The 22,964-nt window shown below is 39.7% G+C and overlaps 1 protein-coding gene across 2 annotated transcripts in view; it reads left to right on the forward strand.

The window, feature by feature from the left end:
- plekha8 (pleckstrin homology domain containing A8) overlaps positions 1-14,057 on the forward strand; it is a 38,072-nt gene extending 24,015 nt beyond the window's left edge. Inside the window, exons 7-14 of one of the 2 annotated variants that reach the window (XM_012965568.3) lie at positions 189-328; positions 1,050-1,257; positions 2,360-2,445; positions 3,422-3,480; positions 4,620-4,750; positions 5,692-5,762; positions 7,334-7,395; positions 13,259-14,057. In XM_012965568.3, the coding sequence (XP_012821022.2) occupies positions 189-328; positions 1,050-1,257; positions 2,360-2,445; positions 3,422-3,480; positions 4,620-4,750; positions 5,692-5,762; positions 7,334-7,395; positions 13,259-13,327 (826 nt within the window). In that variant the 3' untranslated portion in view covers positions 13,328-14,057. Of the gene's footprint in view, positions 1-188; positions 329-1,049; positions 1,258-2,359; positions 2,446-3,421; positions 3,481-4,619; positions 4,751-5,691; positions 5,763-7,333; positions 7,396-8,742; positions 9,326-13,258 lie in introns of those variants that run through there. The other variant, XM_002932787.5, reaches the window with a different exon arrangement.
- The last annotated feature ends 8,907 nt before the right edge of the window (positions 14,058-22,964 follow it).

Genomic DNA, 22,964 nt, shown 5'->3' on the forward strand with positions numbered 1-22,964 from the left:
TTGTGAAAACTGTTTACAAAGTACAATTCTCATTTAACAAGAGTAACATAATTTTGTTGCATGGCCGATGGCGATTATAGCAACATTATTGTAGAATTGTGTATGTGTGTATATATTTATATATGTTTTGACAATGTAAGTAGAAATTGCATTAAATGTTTTATATATTTATTTCCTCGTTGTTTTAGAAAGCTGGAAATAGACAACAATCTTGAAAATGGTTCTATAAAGGAAGAGGCAAATCATTTTGATGCACCTGTCACTGAGCATACAGAAAGGCTGTTTGTAGAAATACCAGAATCTGTGCTTGTGGATTCTGCAGATAATGGTGAGTACAAGGACCAGAGCCGGAAAATCATTGTCTACAATCACAATTAGTCATTTAAGTTGCTTTCAAACAGTAGTGTTTCTGCTATATTTCTGGACTGCCTACCACAAACATTTATGTACAGCAATAAAGTGAGTTTTTGTGCAAAGGAACACCTTACAGAAGTATTGTTAGTTTGTGAGACAAGCAGAATTGTTAACCATGAAAAATTGCTGTGCCCTTTTTTTTGTAATGAAATATCAAAAGGGCAGACATAGTTCAGTTTTGTCAGTTCAGTGCAGGCCAAAAAAAGTGCTTAATCCTCTGAACTAAGAATACAGGTGTGCACAGTGCAGGAAGGATCCTATTTAGAGAGTCCCATTGCATCATTTGTGCCACTGACCCTTGGAAGCTTAGAAAGAAAACTGTTGCTGGACTGCAGTTCACAGTATGTTTTTAACCTTCAATAATATGTTGGAGTATGGTGTTATATTTACACCGGTAGTTTTCAGTCTCTCAGTATATTGTTTCTGGACTACCTTCATGCATTTCAGTCATTGGTATCGGTATCAATTTTTACCTCATCCTTAATTATACTCCAGCCATTCACTCATTGTCATTTTATTTTCTTTGTCTTTGCTGACATTTGCATTTAGAGAAGATTTATACCTATATATCTTTGGCTTTGGAATATCACAGCTTTTTACAGAGAGGTTTAGAGTAAAATCTGCTTATTTTGTAGGCAGCGAGCGTACACCTGATGACAATTCACAGCACAGTGACAACAATTCCAATAATGAGCTTCCAGATGCTGAAGTTGATGAGCAGACAGAGGTACCTGTAGCAAGAAATGGCTTACAGCAGGATGAAGGAGGTGGAGATGAAGATGAAGGAGGAGGTGCTGAAGCTGATGAAAATGTTAAAACATTTTTCAGTACAATGACTCACAGGTATTTGAATGTGTTGTGTAAATGTAAGTGATTAGTCTGCAAATGTGAAAGAATGTAAACACGTACCTGCCTCTTTTTTCTATTTTTCTAGCCTTGTGTATGGTCACCTGAAGAACTAAACCCATTAGGGTAATTTATAAAGAACTGGGGAAGAAGTGCAAGAGCACTAAAGGGAGCAATGGCATGCACAGAGTTGGCAGACCCTTAGGGAAGGACATGACCCAGTTGCAGCCAGTATTCATCTCCACTCCCTAATACCTGTGTGTCTCCCCTACACCTTATTAATACTGCACTGTCAAATGCAGACAGCACTGTATTCATGGGGCTAGCTGCAGGTCAGACAGATGAGGCAGAGAGTCCTGTGGCACCAGTTTTTTGCACATAGCACCCTTAAACATTGTAAATTAGACTTATTGTATTCTCTACAGTTTATATGTTACCTGCAATCTAAATCTGTGTATGTAGCTACCCATCACCACCTGTTATAAACGATAGAAGTGCTTATGAAGCAAACACATAATTTTTACTTAAAAAAAAAAAGTTCAGTTTTGGTTTTACTGGTTCTGTAAGGGCCGTGGCAGACGGGGAGATTAGTCGCGGGTGACTAATATCCCCAAAATTCCATCCCACCGGCGAGAATGCAAATCGCCGGTGGGATGGCATACGCGGTGCCGCGATTTCCCAGAAATCGCAGAAGTTGTCTTGAGAGGAAACTTCCACGATTTCGGGGAAATCTCCTTGTCTGCCACGGCCCTAAGAGAACAAAGTACTTCTGGCTCAATTAGTAGGGACTGTTGCATTTGCGATTGTAAAACACAATCTAACAAATTTTTCCATTGTTGCCATTGCACTAAATGTTGTTTTGATTATATCATCATATATCATTGATTATATATGTCAATTGTATACTGGCTCTGCATAGGAAAATACTGAAATTTATGCAGTGTTAATAAAGGTTCTTCTACTCCCATTTAGAGGTAATTAACATAAATGTGTATTTCTTTTTATATGCATGCATTATTGACTGGCTGTATATTGTATACTTATTACTGCACATTGTCACTGGCTACAAATAAATGACATTGTGTTCTGTGTATTACAGGTTCAATGATATAAATTTGGAAGATGGAGAAGGCATTCCAACAGAGAGGTTTCTAGACTCTTGTTATGCAATTGTTCCTGTTCTCGGTAATTCTGCTTTCTTTTGTATCTTAACTCTTAATTAGTTTGTCTTATTTTCATGAACTCACTGTGATTGCACTAGGTGAGTAATGTGTTTGGTGTACTATAACTAAAATCTGGGCTGGCAAGCCATGCTTCCACTCACAGATCAGTAACAAGCAGATTAAGATTATCAAAGGTATTTCTGTTTCTGCACTGAATATGCAGGTCCGGATTTGTGGCAAGGCCACATCCTTAAGCTTTATAAGGGTGAAGACACATGGAGCTAAGTGTAGCAGCTACTTATCACAGCTGCTAAACACCAGAAAATACGCTGCCATAGACAATACTGAGAATTGCCTATGCTACACACGTAAAGACAGTTATCAGTAAATGATCAGCATTGTCTATTTTAGTAGCCGTGACAAGTACCTGCTACTTGTAGCTCTGTGTGTCTTCGCCCTTTATAAAGCAGATTAGTTCTTGAAGCTTATTTTATAGCCAGGGGATGAAGTGTTCAGTACATGCTTCCACCGTGTTCTGCTGAGTTGCAATTTTTGTGAATGAAAGTTTATTTTTACAACAGCAGAACTGGGCCCCATCATGAGCACAGTGCTTGCATCAGATGCAGATAAATCATTCATCTGCCCTGTTAGGAATGCGCCTGTGTGGGAATATACTGGGGCTCATTTATAAACACTGGGCACATTTGCACATGGGCAGTAACCCATAGCAACCAATCAGTGATTATTTGTTTTCAGCCAGCTGCAGGTGGAATGTTGAAAGCAAACATTTGATTGGTTACCATAGGTTACTACCTAGGGGCAAATTCCAAAACAAGGCCTCATTCAGAAGATTCAAAAGATAAATTTTAACTGTTTGAGGAATATTTTAAATGCATTGTTTTCTAGACTGTGTGAGTGAACTAGACAAGCAAAAAATTTGTTCATCCTGACATTGACATATAGGGAGCATAATGACTGACTGGTTTGTTTCTTTGCAGACAAGCTTGGATCCACTGTGTTTGCACCTGTCAAAATGGACTTTGTTGGGAATATTAAGGTGAGCTGGGAGTTAAAAGTTAACTTCAGTGTAAAAATCATTATTTTTAGTTCACAAAGTTTAAATATAAGCAACAGTCACATTTAAATAATGTGGGATTATTCATTCAAAAAATTAAATGCGGACGGCTGTCAATGGGAAGACTGTATAAATGTTATCACTTTTTGTTTATCCCTACTCCATTACATTAGCACCACTGGATTTCCGCTCCTTCACCACTCAGGTGTTCTTGTGCTACAGCAATCACTGATTTGACTGCCTGATTAGAGTGAATTTTTCTCATGTCAATTTTGATGTAAGAGTACTGCCTTATGCCTTTTGTATCAGACTGAGAAAGGTCAAACCTGCTTTTAATGGTTTAGAAACCTACATATCTGTCAGGTTTAACATCTTCCTGCAGAATATCTATTAGGCTTCTAGTTGATCTGTTCAAGAAGAAGGTAGTCTCCAATTTACTTGGCTTCTGAATAGTAATCTGATCAAATTGCTTCAGGTTGGCCAATAATTTATACAATACATTTGTCAAAAAGGTATTTAGCCAAATGGTTTGTATCTCAGCCAGTTGGCTTTATTGCAATCACACCAGCGACCTAAACTGAGGCCCACGGTAGGGGCTACGGTCTTACAATTCTTTCTCAAATAACTGGATGATTGTTTGTCCCGTGCCTGGTAAACTTTAGATTATTTTTTGTCTTTTAATCCTTTGCATAGCACTTTAAAAAGGGTGGTTCACATTTAAGCTAACTTTTAGTATGTTATAGAATGGATAATTGTAAGCAACTTTTCAGTGGGTTTTTATTTTTCTTTTTGTAGTTTTTGAATTATTTGCCGTCTTCATCTGCCTCTTTCCAGCTTTCAAATGGGGGTCAATGACCCCGGAAGCCAAACAAGAATTGCTCTGTGAGGCTACAATTTCATTGTTACTGTTACTTTTTATTACTTACCTTTCCATTCAGGCCTTCTCCAATACATATTCCAGTTTCTCATTCAAATCAAAGCATGGTTGCTAGATACATAACTGTAAATGTACCTACCATGAAGCTAGTCTGCCACTGTAGATACCTATATAGTATAGAATTTTCATCAGTGGGACTGTGTCCTTTTCTCTCTCACTCTGATTCCTTCCTTTATCATCCTAGAAAATAAATCAGAAATACATCACTAGTAAGGAAGAGTTCACAACCCTTCAAAAGATTGTTCTTCATGAAGTGAATGCAAATGTGACACAAGTAAGAAACTCTGCAACTGAGGCCCTCTTGTGGTTAAAACGGTAAGCTATATCGTGTAATACATGGCTACTAATACAAATATTTACTATATTCTTTGACATATAGTGACATTTACATTGTAAATATGCAATTGTGTGGACAGTCTGTTCTAATATTATATGTTATACGTTTGGCTTCTAGTGATGAGCGTGTCTGTTTTATTTTGCTTTTGACAAAAATTTGTGAACAGTAAAAAATTGCCTAAGGCATTGAACTCAATGGGCATTTTTTAGCAGTGACTTTTTCTACCATGTGACTGTGTTTTTTTGGATAGTGGACTGGAAGATAAACAAAAGCATTCCTGAACAGAAAAATAACTGATATAACCACCACTAACAATAGATATAGAGCCTCATGTTAAAACTACTTTCTGGTTGCTGGGGTCATTGACCTTTAGATGTTTATGGTGCATTAATTTACTAACAGTGGGAACATTGGGCCCAGTGCAGTAACCCATAGCAACCAAGCAGACTTTAGCTTGTGCTGCAGGTAAATTTATGAAAGGAACTTTTGAAATTATGTACTATGAAATACTATATTAGAGCAGATTTGCAACTCACTCAGTTTAAGTATTCCAGTAGTGATCATTTCTGTCTTTGAATAGCAGAATGTATGGAACTCACAAGATAAGAGAATTTCTCAGCAAAATTACATGAGCTGTCATTTAATAATATGATTTCTGGGCTTCTATCACTTCATTCTGTGCAAGGAATTATGTAAAAAAAAGTGGCTTTCCTGGTGTTGCTTTTGAAGAGACAGATATTTTTGTTTTCAGGCCAACATATTGATAGAGCCCCCCTCAACACTGCTGGGCCCCTCAATTACTGCTTGAGCTCAGTACTGGTGCAGTAGTATAATGATAGATAAAATGGTTTGTTTGAGGTCCCATGGAACCCATGCATAGTAATTTCTCTATTTAAACAGTGTTCTCTTTTCCTTCCAGAGGTTTAAAGTTTCTATATGAATTTCTGTCTGAGGTGAGAAATGGTGAAAAGAATATTCAAACAGCTTTAAGTAAGTGACATTTCCTAAATCATCTGAGAAATTATTTTTAAAGGACAAGAAACGCTGATTCACTGGGGGGAGGTGCCAATATGTTGGGCACAACCCAGTGATTCTAATCATTTTAGAAAAAAAAACTGCACCAGTGCATGTACAATAGAACAAAACCTAAAACTTTTAATTTTGTGTTTACGTTTGAAGGGGTATGCCTAGAAAAGGTAAGTAAAGATTGTGGCACTGTATTAGTTTTTCCCTGGACCAGTGCATTTTTTTCCTAAATCAATCACTGGCTCAGGAAAAAAACATAGGTACAGGTATGGGATCCCTTATCAGGAAACCCATTATCCAGAAAGTTCCCGAAATACGGAACGGTCATCGCCCATAGACTCCATTATAAGCAAATAATTCAATTTTTTATAAATTATTTCCTTTTTCTCTGTAATAATAAAACAGTACCTTGTATTTGATCCCAACTAAGATATAATTAATCCTTATTGGATGCAAAACAATCCTATTGGGTTTATTCAATATTTAAATGATGTTTAGCAGATTTAAGTTATGGAGATCCAAATTACGGAAAGATCCCTTATCCAGAAAACCCCAGGTCCTGAGCATTCTGGATAACAGGTCTCATACCTGACTCCATAATTTCTCCAATCACTAACATACCCTTAGTGCTCTCCTTGTCTTTTAATATTCACAGTGTTATGTCGAGTGCATTACCATTTTCTCTACAGTAGTGTATATTGCATTCAGTTTTATGTTTAAAACCAATATATAAATATAAGAGTAGTACTTGGAATTAATTAGAGCCTTGCTTTTGGCTCCATAGCTGAGATTAAGTGATGTAGCTAAAAGTGCACTCCATTTTCATTTTTATTTTTGCATAAAATTCAACAATAGAAATAAAGGGAGAAAAGGAAAGAAGAGATAAAAGTGAAGGAAAGAAAGTAGAATGCCAATAGAGCCTGTCACGTACAAAACTGCCATTTTACATATGTGGTGTGGCCCCAAACATCTTAAAATTCCTTGTGCAGCCTCTGGCTAAGTATGCCAATTTTTGACTGGAAAGGTGTCATTCACCAATAATCGCCAGAAGGCAATGAATGGAGTTGCTGTAGCTTTCCACTGGAGTAAAATAACTTTTTTAGCATAATACAGAAGTTGGAGCTTGGAGCTCTGACACTGTTCCATAAGTGCAACAGATGCATGGAAGCATAAAATAGATGCTTTGTGGACATGAAAATGCATTTTTTCTTTGCTTTTAAGCCAATAATTTGTTTTAAAAAAGGTGCTTAGGACTCATATAGTATATGTTAACAATCAAAAGCTGTATACTGAGCATATAACAATATTATTGGTGCATAGATCATTGTCAAATATGCATGCATTTGTGGTTTGACTCAATGATGGAATGGAGTTAAGTGTGAGAAAGTTGAGACTAAATAGAAAAGGGACACTGCATCTTACCACTGCGAGTTGTTTACTGACACATGGCTAAAAACTTGCAGGTATGAAATGATTTATGTGTATCTAATGTGAAAGGGATGCTATTAAGAACAGTGTACTTTTTCTTCATGCAGGTAATGCATATGGTAAAACATTACGTCAGTATCATGGCTGGGTCGTACGAGGAGTGTTTGCGGTGAGTGTCTCCATAAATGTATGAAAATGTCACAGGGCTCTATAAAATGTTACATCCGATGTGCTGTGTTGTGAGAAAAAACATTTTAAAAACATAAAACCAATCTTAAATGTAACATAGCATTTTCTTGATGTGAAAGGGAAGTGAATCACTAGTGGTCTCAAATACAGGTAAAAAACTAACCGCCTCTGCTAACTGATTAGTGTGCAAATAAAAAAAACTTTTAGGTACTTTATATTTTACAGCTGCATATTAGAGAGAATGCACTGCTAGGCACCAGGGGTTTTTTTGTTTTTGTTTTGCGATATTGCAGGAACCTTTTAGTGAGTTTGCTGTTAGATGTGAGTGAAACAACCTGGGCAATATTTATCATACTTAAATAACTAGCAGATATGCCTTCTTTTGCTAGTGTGCCCCTTAAGTCATGAGGTGCATAGGCACAGAGGGCCCTGTAATTTTACATCTACCCCTGACCCAGTTGTGCTTGTGTGCAGTCATTTTTACACTTTTGAAAGCATTAGCAGTAATGGGGTACATAACTATAAATACAACCCTACCCTTATGATGCCCAAAATGTCACAATATAAGTTGTGCAAAATTTACAAGTAGTTTTGCAAGATTGTGAGGTAACTTATGGCACCTTTTTGCACTTAGTTCCCATTCCTAAATGAGGCCCATTAGGCAATCACCCTTTAAAGGAGAAGGAAAGGCTAGTAAAGAGTTAATCTCAAGCTGCAGGCATATTCTCTCAATAGTGCCCTTAAGTCTCCCCATATTTAACCTGTTCAGAAGATCCAAAGCCAAACAGGAAGAAAAAACGCTGAGCTGTGTAAAGAAAGTTCCCATAATGCCTCACTCCTGCACAGACACCCAGACCAAGTGAACATGCTCAGTTAGTAAGACTATGAGCCAGCTTCCTGCTGATTGGCTCAGATCCACATTGCTAAGGTGGGGAGTGAGTTCTTAGCATTCTTGAGGGAGGGGGGAGCAGGAAAGAGCAGAGAACAGAGAGCTGCTTGTCTCTGGCACAGGAATTACAGACACAACAAATCTTTTTTCAGAGAACTCAGTGCAGCGTTTCTGGGAGTGCTTATGGCTGTATTTACCTAGACCTTTCTGATAAAGCTTACTTAGTTTTTACCTTTCTTTCTCCTTTAAATGTCTGATTACTGTAGTCATGTAATATTGCACCTATGTTGGTTAATCACCCTCTGGCAAAGACACATTCTCATTTTGGTACAGAAGTTATTTCATAGAAAATGTCCAGGGCATTGTGACATTTGAGCAAGATAGGGAACTGATTGCTAAGTAATAGATGATTTATTTATATGCTTAATGTCTTTGCAGTTGGCCCTGCGGGCAGCTCCAACATATGAAGGGTTTGCCACCGCACTTTCTATTGAAGAAGGGGAGGGCAATAAAGAAGGTTTTTTTAATGCCATGAAGAGAGACCTTAACATTTATCTGCCTGCCATGCAGAAGCAGTTAAACATACTGGACACTCTGTATGAAGAGCACGGCCTAGAGTCAGACGAAGTGGTATGACAGAAATGTAACATATCTCACATTCAGGGATTTGGGAAATACTGTGCAACAGCAAATTCCCTTCAATGGTGATGAAAATATCCATTCCTGCATCAGGTGGGAGACTGCACTAAACAATGCAACAGGGACCCGGAATATAATGTGTTTCCAATCATGTGCACTAATTCAAAGGGACAAATGTTACTGTAATTATGCATCTTGGGGCACAATGTGCCTGAAGCCCCAGTGGAGTGAGATGCCTCAAATGGCCATTTTTTTATATTCAGAAACATTCTGTTTATTGAGACGCATGTAACAGCAGTTTTACATTCTATGTGTTTTATAGTAAATATAAGTATATATGTGCTAAAGTTTCCAAAGAGGGTGCATATCATGGGGCTTTGGTAAAGGAACAGGTGTGTCATGAGCTGGTGAGTAACTAATGATGGGAATATACAGTAATATTATACAGTTAGGTCTATAAATATTTGGACAGAGACAACTTTTTCTAATTTTGGTTCTGTACATTACCACAATGAATTTTAAATGAAACAACTCAGATGCAGTTGAAGTGCAGACTTTCAGCTTTAATTCAGTGGGGTGAAAAAAACAATTGCATAAAAATGTGAGGCCATTAAAGAAGAAGGAAAGGCTAAGTCACTTGGGGGTGCCAAAATGTTAGGCACCCCCAAGTGACTTAGATCGCTTACCTTGTACCCCGGGCTGGTGCCCCTGTATGGAGAAAACAGCACTAGCCCGGTGTAGCAGCGATCGCTTCCTCCTTCCTCTCTCGCTGCGCGCGGATGTAGTAGAGTGAAAAGCCGAACTTTAACAGAGAAGTCGGCTTTTTCACTCTACTGCGCATGTGCGGGACTCGGAGTCTAGGGGAAAGGAAGGCGGAAGGAGGAAGCGAATCGCCCCAGTTGCCCCGGGATGGTGCGGTTTTCTCCTAACAGGGGCACCAGTCCGGGGTACGAGGTAAGCGATTCAAGTCACTTGGGGGTGCTTAACATTTTAGCACCCCCAAGTGACTTAGCCTTTCCTTCCCCTTTAAAGCATTTTTTTAACACAATTCCTTCATTTCAGGGGCTCAAAAGTAATTGGACAAATTAAATAACTGGAAATAAAATGTTCATTTCTTATACTTGGTTGAAAACCCTTTGCTGGCAATGACAGCCTGAAGTCTTGACCTCATGGACATAACCAGATGCTGGGTTTCCTGCTGTTTAATGCTCTGCCAGGCCTTTACTGCAGCGGTTTTCAGTTGCTGTTTGTTTGTGGGCCTTTCTGTCCGAAGTTTTCATTTCTTTGCTTTAATAAACTCCTGGGTTGCTTTGGCTGTGTGTTTTGGGTCATGAAACGCCGCCCAATCAGTTTGACTGCATTTAGCTGCATTTGAGCAGACAGTATGTCTCTGAACACCTCAGAATTCATTTGGCTGCTTCTGTCCTGTGTCACATCATCAATAAACACTAGTGTCCCAGTGCCACTGGCAGCAATGGATAATGAGCTGTTCCACACCATCTCCATAATTTAATCTTGCCATCATTCTGGTATAGGTTGATCTTGGTTTCATCTGTCCAAAAAATGTTTTTCCGGAACTATTCTGGCTTTTTTAGATGTTCTTTAGCAAAGTCCAAATTAGCCTTTCTATTCTTGAGGCTTATGAGAGGCTTGCAGTGCACCCTCTGTATTTACTTTGGTTGGCTGTTGTGAAGGGGTTTCTCTTCACCATGGAAATGATTCTATGATCATCCACCACTGTTTTCCGTGGACATCCAGGTCTTTTTGCGTTGCTGAGTTCACCAGTGCTTGCTTTCTTTTTCAGGATGTACTAAACTGTAGATTTTGCCACTCCTAATGTTGTAGCAATTTGTTGGACGGGTTTTTTCTGTTTTCGCAGCTTAAGGATGTCTTTTTTCACCTGCATGGAGAGCTCCTTTGATGCTTGTTGTCTGTTCACAGCAAAATCTTCCACATGCAAGCACCACACCTAAAGTCAACTCCAGGCCTTTTGTCTGCTTAATTGATAATGATATAACAACGGATTTGCCAACACCTGCCCATGAAATAGCCTTGGAGTCAATTGTCCAATTACTTTTGAGCCCTTGAAATAAAGGGATTGTGTTAAAAAAATGCTTTAGTGGCCTCACATTTTTATGCAATTGTTTTTTTCACCCCACTGAATTAAAGCTGAAAGTCTGTGCTTCAACTGCACCTGAGTTGTTTCATTTAAAATTCATTGTGGTAATGTACAGAACCATAATTAGAAAATAGTTGTCTCTGTCCAAATATTTACAGACCTAACTGTAACCTATAGAATGGGAGCCTTCCTTCCAACTATATTTGTTATTTGCTCCTCATATCTAACTGCTTCATCATTAGTCAGACAGATATTTATGGAATGTATGATTGCAGTACATACAGACAGACAAATGAAGGATTGTTTAGGAATGCAGTGCAGAGTCAAAAGTGACAATTTCTGACTCAAATTGCCATGCTGAGTTCTTCCCAGCATCATTGTGGCCACGCACTAAGTTGCATCTTGCCTTTTCACTGAGCACAAATCTGTTGTGTCTGTTGAGGCAACCACCAAGGTAACCCAGGAATTACCGTCATTTTCAGAAGGGCAATTTCTGCCTGCATTATCTAATGTTTATAGCAGCATTATCAAAAGAGGCAGCACAGACGCACTGGCACTTAGGGCATCCATGCAGAAATGCAAGGAGCAGGTATTGAGACAAGTACCTGTTATTATTGGCATCTGTATGTGAACCAGATTGTGCCCATTTTAGTGCCCCTGAATGTGTGGCATATGGGATGAACAGTTACAATACATAGAGACAGACGTTTGGGCCGAATGATTTCAGCGCATGGAGACAGATGCACTAACAGGAGTAGATTAAGCTAGCTGGTACTGAGGTCTGTTTTAGGGCAGATTACAACTTCTTGTGGAAATTACTGATTTAAAATTTCCCCAACAAATGTAACTTTGTGTGAATTTAACAGTAATTGGGGGGTTTTTCATTCCTTGTAATAGTACCATGTCATTTGTGCACTACATACTCCATATCGCCAAATTAAAAGTTGCTTTTTTTATGATTAATCCTTGTTGCCTAGCATTGCATCCTATCTATTCATCTCAATGGAATGCAGAAACATTTTTTCCCCAGTTACTGGTGGTTAAAGGGCCAAACACACACAGGGTGCCTGGGAATGTTTCAGGGGTGCAGTGTAATTCCTATTAATATAACATTTTTTATTACTGTTGGAGGAAGACATTTTTCTTTGCACTGCTCATTGCCAAGCATTACATGCCATTCAAAGGCACATATTCATATGCAGTACAGCATGTAAAGTGCAGTTTTCAAATGCATGTTGCCATAGTTTTTCCCATAGTGCAGCATTTTCCCCAGAATTCCAATTCCAGTCATTGCATGTGAGCGTTTTCTCCAATCGCATGCAGGTCATGGTCAGAGTTAGCGTTCATTTTATGTGTCACAAGTGTTTGGCTACTGATGCAGCCTCCTGTGGGAACTCTAGGCTTCCCTAGGAACCATAAGATTGTGTTTGGGCACAAGTACATTTAATGAATTTAAATGCACACAGCTTTGCATCCATTGTAGCGTGCCATATATGCGCTTGTAGTTCTTTATGAGCCTTTGGGTCTCCTAAACATAGGACTTTATCACAGTGTTAATTAAGGATTTTACCTTTGCTTCTGCCTCTTTACTTCTTCACTGGCTAAGGAAAGACAAAATATTACTATAATATTATAGATTGTTTTTAAGACAAGTTCTGACCTGCTTTATCAACTTGCATTCCCTATGGGTATCCACAGCTATTGTCATTGTGTAGTTCTGCTCAAGTAGCTTTCTACTTTTGACTTGTATGGGGCCAAATGTATTGCTTTCCTGATCAATGTCTAATAGGTGCTCAGTCAGCTGTTAGTCAGGAAGGCCTCTCTTGATTGCTCTTTAAGATGCCCCCCCATGTGATCAGATTATTGTCTCGGGAGCCATATGAGCAGATCTCTCAATTTTGTGGCCAGATCTGCTTGTTTAGCAAATCACCAAATGTACCCATGGATGGCCATGTGAAACACAAACATGACTGAGACAAGGATTTCCTACTGTTTTTCTCTTCATATGGCATGAGGGTCTGAGCAATGTTTTCATCCCAACAACAGAAATACCTACAACTGAACTAAAATATCTTCTGGGCAGGGTCCACATTCCCTCCACTATTTTTGTCACAGTACTGAGATATTGAGATATTGAGAAGTGTGGAATAATAGCCAAATATGTAACTTTTTCCTCAATGCATATTTCTCCTTTAGTTTACAACACCATTAAGGTACATATCCATGTGGCGCTACAGAACTTTAGAATCTGTCCAACTGAAGTAGCAGTCATCGGCTCAACTGGACGTTTTTGTGGCAACAACCCAAATGGTTTTATCTGCAGCTCATTGGGATTGGACACAGTTTAATTCTTTAAACAAAATAATTAAACCAACTGCCACATTTTATGTCCACATTGCCTGCAAAGCTATTATTTTTCTCTCAGCAGATGGATACTGCACAATGTCCCATTTACACTATCCCAGTCTTCTGGAATCCCTCTGCCCACACTACCTGTACCAAAGGATCACATATATTTGACATGGAACTAGGGTGACCAGATCATTCGAAAATTCAGGGACATGTCTAATTAATACATGTTGCACAGCAGCACTGATTGCATTTAAGGTTAATTGCAATCAGTTCAGCCCCGATAACTGGATTTTCTAGATGTGTCTCTATTTTTTCAGGTGATCTGGTCACCGTACATGGGCACATTGTGTTACATAAATGCAGGAAAAGTTTGCGTTGTTACTGATTGTAAACAGAATCTGTCTATTTTATCCAGTTAGATATTTATGGTGCTTCAATTTGAAATTGAAACCTTAAGATATTGTTTGTTTGTTTTTAAGCTGAACGGAATGTTTTTATTGTATGAATGAATGTATATCACTACATGTCACAAATTAATTTATTGATGTGAACAGTGTTTGGCTGCAAATCAGTTATGTTAAATGTTCCCTCTGTGCGATAAAGCTAGGGCATCCAATAAAATTACACAGACTTCCCAAAAGAATGTATAAACCTGCATGTAAACTGATTTCTTTTTTTCTTGTTTATGCTGTTATCAGTTCCAATAGGAACTTTGCTAGGGTGCAAATGTAATGTGTTGTAAACCCAAGGTGCATCCATTTGCAAAAGTAACCCCTTGTCTCTAAGCATAGAACTCTGTTACCTTTCCCACATCAGTCTCAGGGATGCACAAGCTTCAGCCTCTCAGCTGCTTCTTTACTAGAGTTTGAGCGCCATCCCATAGCTCCACTTGGGGTTTTTTTTTTTAGAATTAGAAACACCCTTTGATTTTTAAGCTATTGAAGAGGCATGACTCAAAATGTTGGTGCTAAAACTCCACTCTCCAGCTTCATAACTATAGTCAGCAGGCCAGGCAACTGTATGGGGAGCCCAGGATATGTAAAAGGATTAAAGGGGCACTGACTAATAAGTGGAAATTTATAAAAAATATCTAATTTGCAAAGTTGCAAGTGGGCCCTTTAATGATTTTGCTGCGGATCACATAAACTCCACTGGCTGCTCCCTGTGATAAGCGTTTCTGGCCCTATTGCAGCTGCATTGATGAGTTCAAACCAGCAACGTCCGGCCACCATTATTGCTGTCGGAGTTGTAGTTTAACTAACAATGAAAGGCCACAGGCTGGGAGTCTGAACTTGGCCATCGCCCCCACTGTTATCTGAGCAGAATATTTTTAAAAAACAGAGACCATGGTCCCTCCACAGAAGCATATAAGCATATTCCACATCTGTCTATCCATTAGGAACCAATTTGTCTACAAATAGGAAAAACACATTTTTTTGTATCTTATTGTAAGTGTGCTTAGGGGGGCTTGTAATGAGCCATATGGCTACCCTAAGGTAGCTCCTGGACTGCTGATCATAGGTCCAAATGTGATATTTAGCATCATTATATTTGAATATATCGCCAGCAGGTTCCGCAGTGCGGCACAATTATAACAAGCAAGGGTTAGAAATTGACACATGGGGGATATAAAATAAAAAACAGGATCAGAGGATACCTGTTCACAAGAGCTTACAATCAAGGAATGAGCAACAACTGACACATGAGGTAATTATTTTGTATGGGATGTTGCCTTCTAATAATTCAGGCTGCATCAATCTGCTTTGTTAGACAGATGGCTGTTTAGGTAGTTTTTAGAGGGAAGGGAATCGCTTGTGGTGGGGAATTCCAGAGCCAGGCTGAAGCCTAAGAGACGGCTCGTAGTCGGGAATAAGGTAATGAGAGGGGAAGGTCAGAAGCAGAGCGTAGAGATCATGAAGGGGTGTATTTTGAGCTCAGAGCTGATCTTCTGCAGCTGTTCCTGCGACTGAATGTTTGCGCATTACAAATGCCAAGTGAATGTACCGTAGGATCCAGTGGCCAAACTGCTACACACATTGGGGCCCATTTACTAAAACTCTTAACATTTCTCGTTTTTTAATTTTTAAAATTTCAAATAAACTAATTTACACAAATGTCTGACATTTACTTAAAAGTCTGAACTGAAAAAGTCTGTGCAGGAAAAAGTGCAAACAACAGATTTTTCAAATTGTCGCACCAAACCCTCTACTTTTTCGTTTTTGTCACCAAAAAAATCCAAAACCTTTAAAGTTTGAAAGGGAGGGGACATCTGCCATTGACTTCCACATGATATCGGCAGGTTTTAGTTGATTAATTGTCAGATTTGGATTTTTAGCCTTTTTGGCACATAGTAAATTTCAACTTTTTTTCTGCAAGTTTTAGCTCAAAAAAAAAAAAATCCAACCATTTGTAAATGGCCCCCATAGAGTTATTCTGTAAAAGAGACGCTGAACCCAAATATAGAGCTGGTCCTCTATACACATAAGGGGTAATACTTTCCAGTATGCTGGGGGCTAGTCCTGCGCTCCTTTAATATTGCATCAGGACTCATTATAAAGTGCCAAAGTAATAAAATGAGTCCGATGTTGGCAGATAGGCTCAGCTAGACTTATGCTTTCATATTGTGCTGTCTATATAAAAAAAAAACGTTAATATACTTCAATATGATTACAATTTCTTATATAATCCCCTATTCATTTTGCATCTCTTTTTATCCTATGGGAGAGAGCAGAGAACATCTTTTGGGCAAAATGAGAGGAGAAATCCATTGCTAATTTGTATTTTTTCAGTAATAATAAAACAGTAGTTTGTATTTGATCCTGACTAAGGTATAATTTATCCTTATTGGAGGCAAAACAAGCCTGTTGGGTTTATTTAATGTGTAAATTATTATTTAATAGACTTAAGGTATGGAGATCCAAATTACAGAAAGACCCCTTATTTGGAAAACTCCAGGTCCTGAGCATTTTGTATAACAGGTCCCATACCTGTACCTGTGTTTATAAGTTCTAAAAGTAATTAACCGTATGTTGGGTGGAGACAGGAACATGAAGGAAGAGTTGGTACAAGGAAAAAGGATATATAAAGACCATGGTTTACCTCTGGGAGACCCTGAACCCCCAAACAACTTTTTATGGATTCTAAAAAGGCCACTTGTTGCTGTGTTGAATCATGTGACTGCGCTCTTCATAGGAGATGTTCTGGAGATGCTCTCCAGCAAATAAGGATAAATGTCAAAGGAGTTTGTAGTGAATTGTAATTGCGCATAGCGTGCATGTTATGGCACATTCTTTTTGCTCAAAATAAGTACAACGATTTATTACATTCACTGCACACAGGGGCAAACTGCAACATTTGCATTCTTTCTTCCTTCCAGGTTCTTGCAAAGGAATACATTTTCACCTTAGAAATAGATTTCATATTCCCTACTTTTACTGCATCCCCCATCACAAATGATGCAATTTTTTTTTTGTTGTTGTTTCTCAGATTTTAATATGGAAATTCGGGGATTCAGATTCAGTTTGTGATTAGGTGAAATCTTTTGTACAATTTGGTATTCAGACAAATCCAAAATAATGAATTCGGCTCAACCCTGAAAATTCCATAAATCCAGGATGCCCAACCCTCACCCTCCAGCTGAACCTCCGTTTGCACCCCAGCCTGCCCTGATATCGCAGTTACTTTGCTATTCTTTTACCCTAATGGCAAAAATGTAGGTTCCTTCTAAAATGTCCTATTGCCCCACTGCCCTACAAATACCGTTTGTTTGTGTGCCATGTGGGTGCCCCTAATTAGAATAAAAGTGTGAAATATCATAGGCCAAGCTCCACATGCCGTTTGTTTGTGCTTCGCATTCAACTTACACAGCGCAATGCCACCCCCCTGTAAGGCACTTCCTTTAGATAAATGTTACATTGAATTACTATCTTATTTATACCTCCTATCAATCCTAAGTGACACACACTATCAGGAAATTTAGCTGGCACATGATGCCAGGGGAAAGCTGATGCCAAGTTTAGCTGGGTGTTGTATACTTAAGCTCACTTGTCCAATATTAGGTTACCCCGAAGGGCTGTAAGTGTGCTGCGGGAACGGCCCTGCAGATTGCCCCAGGACCATGAGCTGCTTCTCAGTTGCAGGAAGGAGCCCAAGGACCAGCTGCTGGGCAAAACCAAGTGGAAAACGATGACCTATAGGAAAGTATGAATGGCATGTCTAGCCTAGGAAGGCTACAGGCAGCCTGAGAGCATTAACGCCAGGGAACAGATGCTAAATTAGTGGGAATAATTTAGGTTGAAATTCACACCCATAGATGCATTCCCATTAAGATGACAGATCAATATGATATAAATAACACATTCTTTTGTTGTTTTAAAACTGTAATCCTGTGAACAATAACCTGTTGTCTGAAGGGTATTTATATTGCTTTGTCTAAAGGTTACAGCATTTGTCACTTCCCTTCAATGAAGGCACCCCAAATAGGCAGTATTTCTGAACTAAATTACAGAAAGATCCCTTATCTGGAAAACTTTAGGTCCCAAGTATTCTAGATAATTGATCCTATACTGTATATCAGGGGTCCCCAACCTTTCTTACTCGTGAGCCACAGTCAAAAAGACTTGAGGAGCAACACAAGCACCATAAAAGTTAATGAAGGTGCCAAATAAGGGCTAAGATTGGCTATTAGGGGCCTCTATGCACACTATCAGCTTACAGGGAACTTTATTTGGTAGTAAATCTTGTTTTTATTCAACCAAAACTTGTCAAAGTCAGGAATAAAAAATGAAATACCTGGTTTGAGGGCACTGTGAGCAACATCCAAGGGGTTGGTGAGCAACATGTTGCCCCTGAGCCACTGGTTGGGGATCACTGCTGTATATAGAGGAGGAGTGGTCAAAATTGAGTGAGGGTTCCATAGTTACAGAACATGGTATTAAAATGGAGCTTGCATGTTCTTCTTTTGGCAAAAGTCCGTTGCACCCTATAATACTGAAAATCTACAAAAGTTATATAGATCTAAGCATTTTTTGAAGTAAATGGTAAGTTTAGCCGTTTACTAGGTTGGTCCAGGTACATATTGAACCCTATAATGCCTATCCCTGGAATTACCTCCACATTCAGGGTGCTGATAACCCCAGGGTGCATCCACACACCATTCATCAGACTGCATGGGCACAGTGGGGTTTTTCACAACTAAAGTACAGTGCAAGGAGTGCATCTGAGCATAAATTCTGTTAAAGAATGGTGTCAATATGCACAATGGTTTTGTCCATTTTACTGCAACATAACTTGCCACCATGTTCCTAGATTACTCCTTATTTGCCCAGTTTAAAGAAAATAATTGTATACACTTAATCCTCTGCAAAACAACCAACATATATCTGGGTGCAATTTGCATAAACGTTTATTTTAATGAAAAGCTAAGCTTTTACATTTTTTTATTGCTTATGTATCTGTTCAAGTGCTCTGCTCTTCATCCTGACAGGCATACTTCTGCCTTGTTACTAGTAATAAAAGTGGATTTCAACTCCATCGCTCAAACATATTTCATGTTGGTCATAGCATTTAACATATTTGCAAGGGTTAAAACAACATACAAAATAATTTCTCTATGTAAGAGTACAGCAGGATGACTGACACAGTGCATTTGTACTGTAACTAGGATACTAGGAGTTATTACTTTGACTCCAGTCTCACATTTAAGAGCACTTAGGGAGGGCAAAAGTGCACTCATAGTGCTCATTTAAAAAGCACTTGTCCAGGGCTGCCCTCTGCACCGTGAGCCAGATTGGAAGTCTTGGCGCTAGGTGAAAGGTACAGCAGAGGCAGGGCATAGGTATAGAGCAAGAAGTAAATACAGGGTCCAGCGCCCACCGGCAGGGCCGACATCAGAAATCACGGGGCCCCTCACAACAAAATTTTCTGGGCCCCCAGGGCCCTTCCCATCAGTACAAAGGACACACAGACATAAAAAGTATTAGGGCCTTCCTACCACAGTTCCCCCAAATGCTATGCTGGCCAGGGCCCCCCTAATGCTATGCTGGCCAGGGCCCCCCTAACGCTATGTTGGCCAGGGCCCCCTAAACGCTATGCTGACCAGGGCCCCCCTAACGCTATGCTGGCCAGGGCCCCCCTAACCCTATGCTGACCAGGGCCCCCCTAACGCTATGCTGGCCAGGGCCCTCCTATTGCTATGCTGACCAGGGCCCCCCTAACGCTATGCTGACCAGGGCCCCCCTAACGCTATGCTGGCCAGGGCCCCCCATACACAGTGCCCCCAATTGGCTGGGCTGGGGACAACTGTCCCCCCTGTGCTCCCCTGATGGCGGCCCTGCCCACCGGTGCTCCCTTAATTGTGTGACTGAAAGGCGCGCACGTTAGCTGTCTGCATGGAGGTGGGGTGCCTAGGCGCCTCCCTTCCTTTGCCTCATGAATACAGTGCTGCCAAATACACCCTTTATTCTTGGGGATAGCGGGTCTCTGCGCTTTGTTTTGGGACACAGAGACCTGTGAGAATTTTTTCAAATTGCAGAGCAGGGCAGACAATATGGTTGATTTCACCTGTTTATGCACTCAGGACCCTGCTGTGCAGATAATGAACCCCACTATATTATGCCAGTAAGAATGCACGGGAAAAGCTCACCCAACCCTGACCCACAAAACATTAACCCGCACCCAACCCTCACCAACAAAACCTTAACCTGCAAAATGTTGCCATTGTAGAAGCCACATCCAACCTGTACCCGTGTTTTTCCGCTCTGTACGGTACTTCTACACCTTAGATTCCAAGATAGAGAAACTTGGGAAGCAGAAGAAAAGTGTACTAACCCAGTCTGACCCACACCCAACTCTAACCCACAATGGTTGCCCAAATTTCAACCCTAAACCACCTGGCCTAAGGGTAAACCTGTGAATCCCATAAGATGTGGATCACATAACTACATGCCAGTTTCAAAGTGATCTATGCCATTTTTTGCCATTAATGTTAGTAGCAGTTAGGCATTGGATCAGCAGGGGGAGCTCTAGTTCTGAGTGACAAATATGATTAGAACAGGAGATTATAAAAACAGCTTTGTGAATGGAAAGAATAAGCTTCGCTGTGCAAGAGGTTTGCTGAATTGATTGTAAAAATAGCACCTAGGAAATGCAATAAACCAAACCCAGGCGTATCGTATGGCCAAATATACTGTACCAGGAACCCAACTTTAAATCCTAAATTCCAGGAACAAGGAGGGGTAGCAATATTAGAACATATGTTGGTCTGGTCCAAAGCATGTGCCAGGGATTTACAGATTTGTAGATTGTTTCCATGAACATGAATGGTTGGGGAGTATTATAACATCAGCTTTTCTGTATTTTCTGCCTCCAGGCATGTTGTGGGCAATAATTTTATCAGCATTTTATCATTACTGCAGAGACACCCGCTGAGCAAAAGCTGGCATTTTTATACTAACTGACAGGAAATTTTCAAGGGGGGGTTGGAACAAATGTAATAACAAAAATAATTACGCCAGTAGGATACTGATTTCCCAGACTTACACTGTTAATGATAACTAGATATTAAGGTAATTCTAGGCCTGGGAGGTGGTGAGGATATGGTGGGTATGATTATTATTATTATTATTATTTATTAACACATATTATTAGCACATAACATATTCCATAGCACTTTGCAATAAATAATTTTTAATATATAAAAACCCAACTGATATAAGAGGAAAATAGGCCCTTTTTAATAGAATTCAAAATTTAAATGGAGATAGTTACATAGTTACATAGGGTTGAAAAAAGACCTGTGTCCATCAAGTTCAACCCATCCAAGTAAACCCAACACACCTAACCCACACCTACCAATCTATACACTCACATACATAAACTATAAATACAACCACTAGTACTAACTGTAGATATTAGTATCACAATAGCCTTGGATATTCTGATTGTTCAAAAACTCATCCAGGCCCCTCTTAAAGGCATTAACAGAATCTGCCATTACCACATCTCTAGGAAGGGCATTCCATAACCTCACTGCCCTCACCGTGAAAAACCACCTACGCTGCTTCAAATGGAAGCTCCTTTCCTCTAATCTAAAGGGGTGACCTCTGGTGCGTTGATTGTTTTTATGGGAAAAAAGAACATCCCCCAACTGCCTATAATCCCCTCTAATGTACTTGTACAGAGTAATCATGTCCCCTCGCAAGCGCCTCTTTTCCAGAGAAAACAACCCCAACCTCGACAGTCTCACCTCATAGTTTAAATCTTCCATCCCCTTTACCAGTTTAGTTGCACGTCTCTGCACTCTCTCCAGCTCATTAATATCCTTCTTAAGGACTGGAGCCCAAAACTGCACTGCATACTCAAGGTGAGGCCTTACCAGGGACCTATAAAGAGGCAGAATTATGTTCTCATCCCTTGAGTCAATGCCCTTTTTTATACAAGACAGCACTTTATTTGCTTTAGTAGCCACAGAATGACACTGCCTGGCATTAGACAACTTGTTATCTACAAAAACCCCTAGATCCTTCTCCATTAAGGAAACCCCCAACACACTACCATTCAGTAGATAGTTTGCGTTTATATTATTTCTACCAAAATGCATAACTTTGCACTTATCAACATTGAACCTCATTTTCCAGTTTGCTGCCCAGTTATTTAATTTTGTCAAATCGCTCTGCAAAGCGGCAGCATCCTACATGGAACTTATAGTTTTGCACAATTTAGTGTCATCAGCAAAAATAGAAACAGTACTGTCTATGCCCACCTCCAGGTCATTAATAAACAAGTTAAAAAGCAAAGGCCCAAGGACTGACCCCTGCGGTACTCCACTAACCACACTGGTCCAATTAGAAAATGTTCCATTTACAACCACTCTTTGTACTCTATCCTTCAGCCAGTTCTCTATCCAATTACAAATATTATGTTCTAGGCCAATATTCCTCAATTTGATCATTAACCTTCTGTGCGGTACTGTATCAAACGCTTTAGCAAAGTCCAAGTAGATGACATCAACTGCCATTCCAGCATCAAGGTTCCTGCTCACCTCCTCATAAAAGGCAACTAAATTAGTCTGGCAAGATCTGTTACGCATAAAACCATGCTGGCACAAACTAATAGTATTGTGAACTGCAATGTATTCAAGTACCCTATCCCTTATTACCCCTTCCAAAAGTTTTCCTACTACTGATGTCAGACTAACAGGCCTATAGTTTTCAGGCTGAGAACGGGATCCCTTTTTAAATAACGGCACCACATAAGCAATCCGCCAGTCTCTTGGCACCATGCCAGACCTCAATGAATCCTGAAAAATTAAGTGAAGAGGTTTGGCAATCACAGCGCTCAGCTCATTTAATACCCTGGGATGAATCCCATCCGGCCCTGGACCTTTGTTTACCTTTATATGTTCAAGTCTCTTTTGAATTTCCTCCCGAGTGACCCATGCGTCCGTAGCTAAATTACTAGAACTGGGCATATTACAAGGGAAGCCTTCATTATCTGGCTCCTCAGATGTATAGACAGATGAAAAATAAGAGTTCAAAATTTCAGCTTTTTC

The sequence above is a fragment of the Xenopus tropicalis genome, chromosome 6 (assembly GCF_000004195.4).
Source record: "Xenopus tropicalis strain Nigerian chromosome 6, UCB_Xtro_10.0, whole genome shotgun sequence".
Taxonomy (NCBI): Eukaryota; Metazoa; Chordata; class Amphibia; order Anura; family Pipidae; genus Xenopus; species Xenopus tropicalis.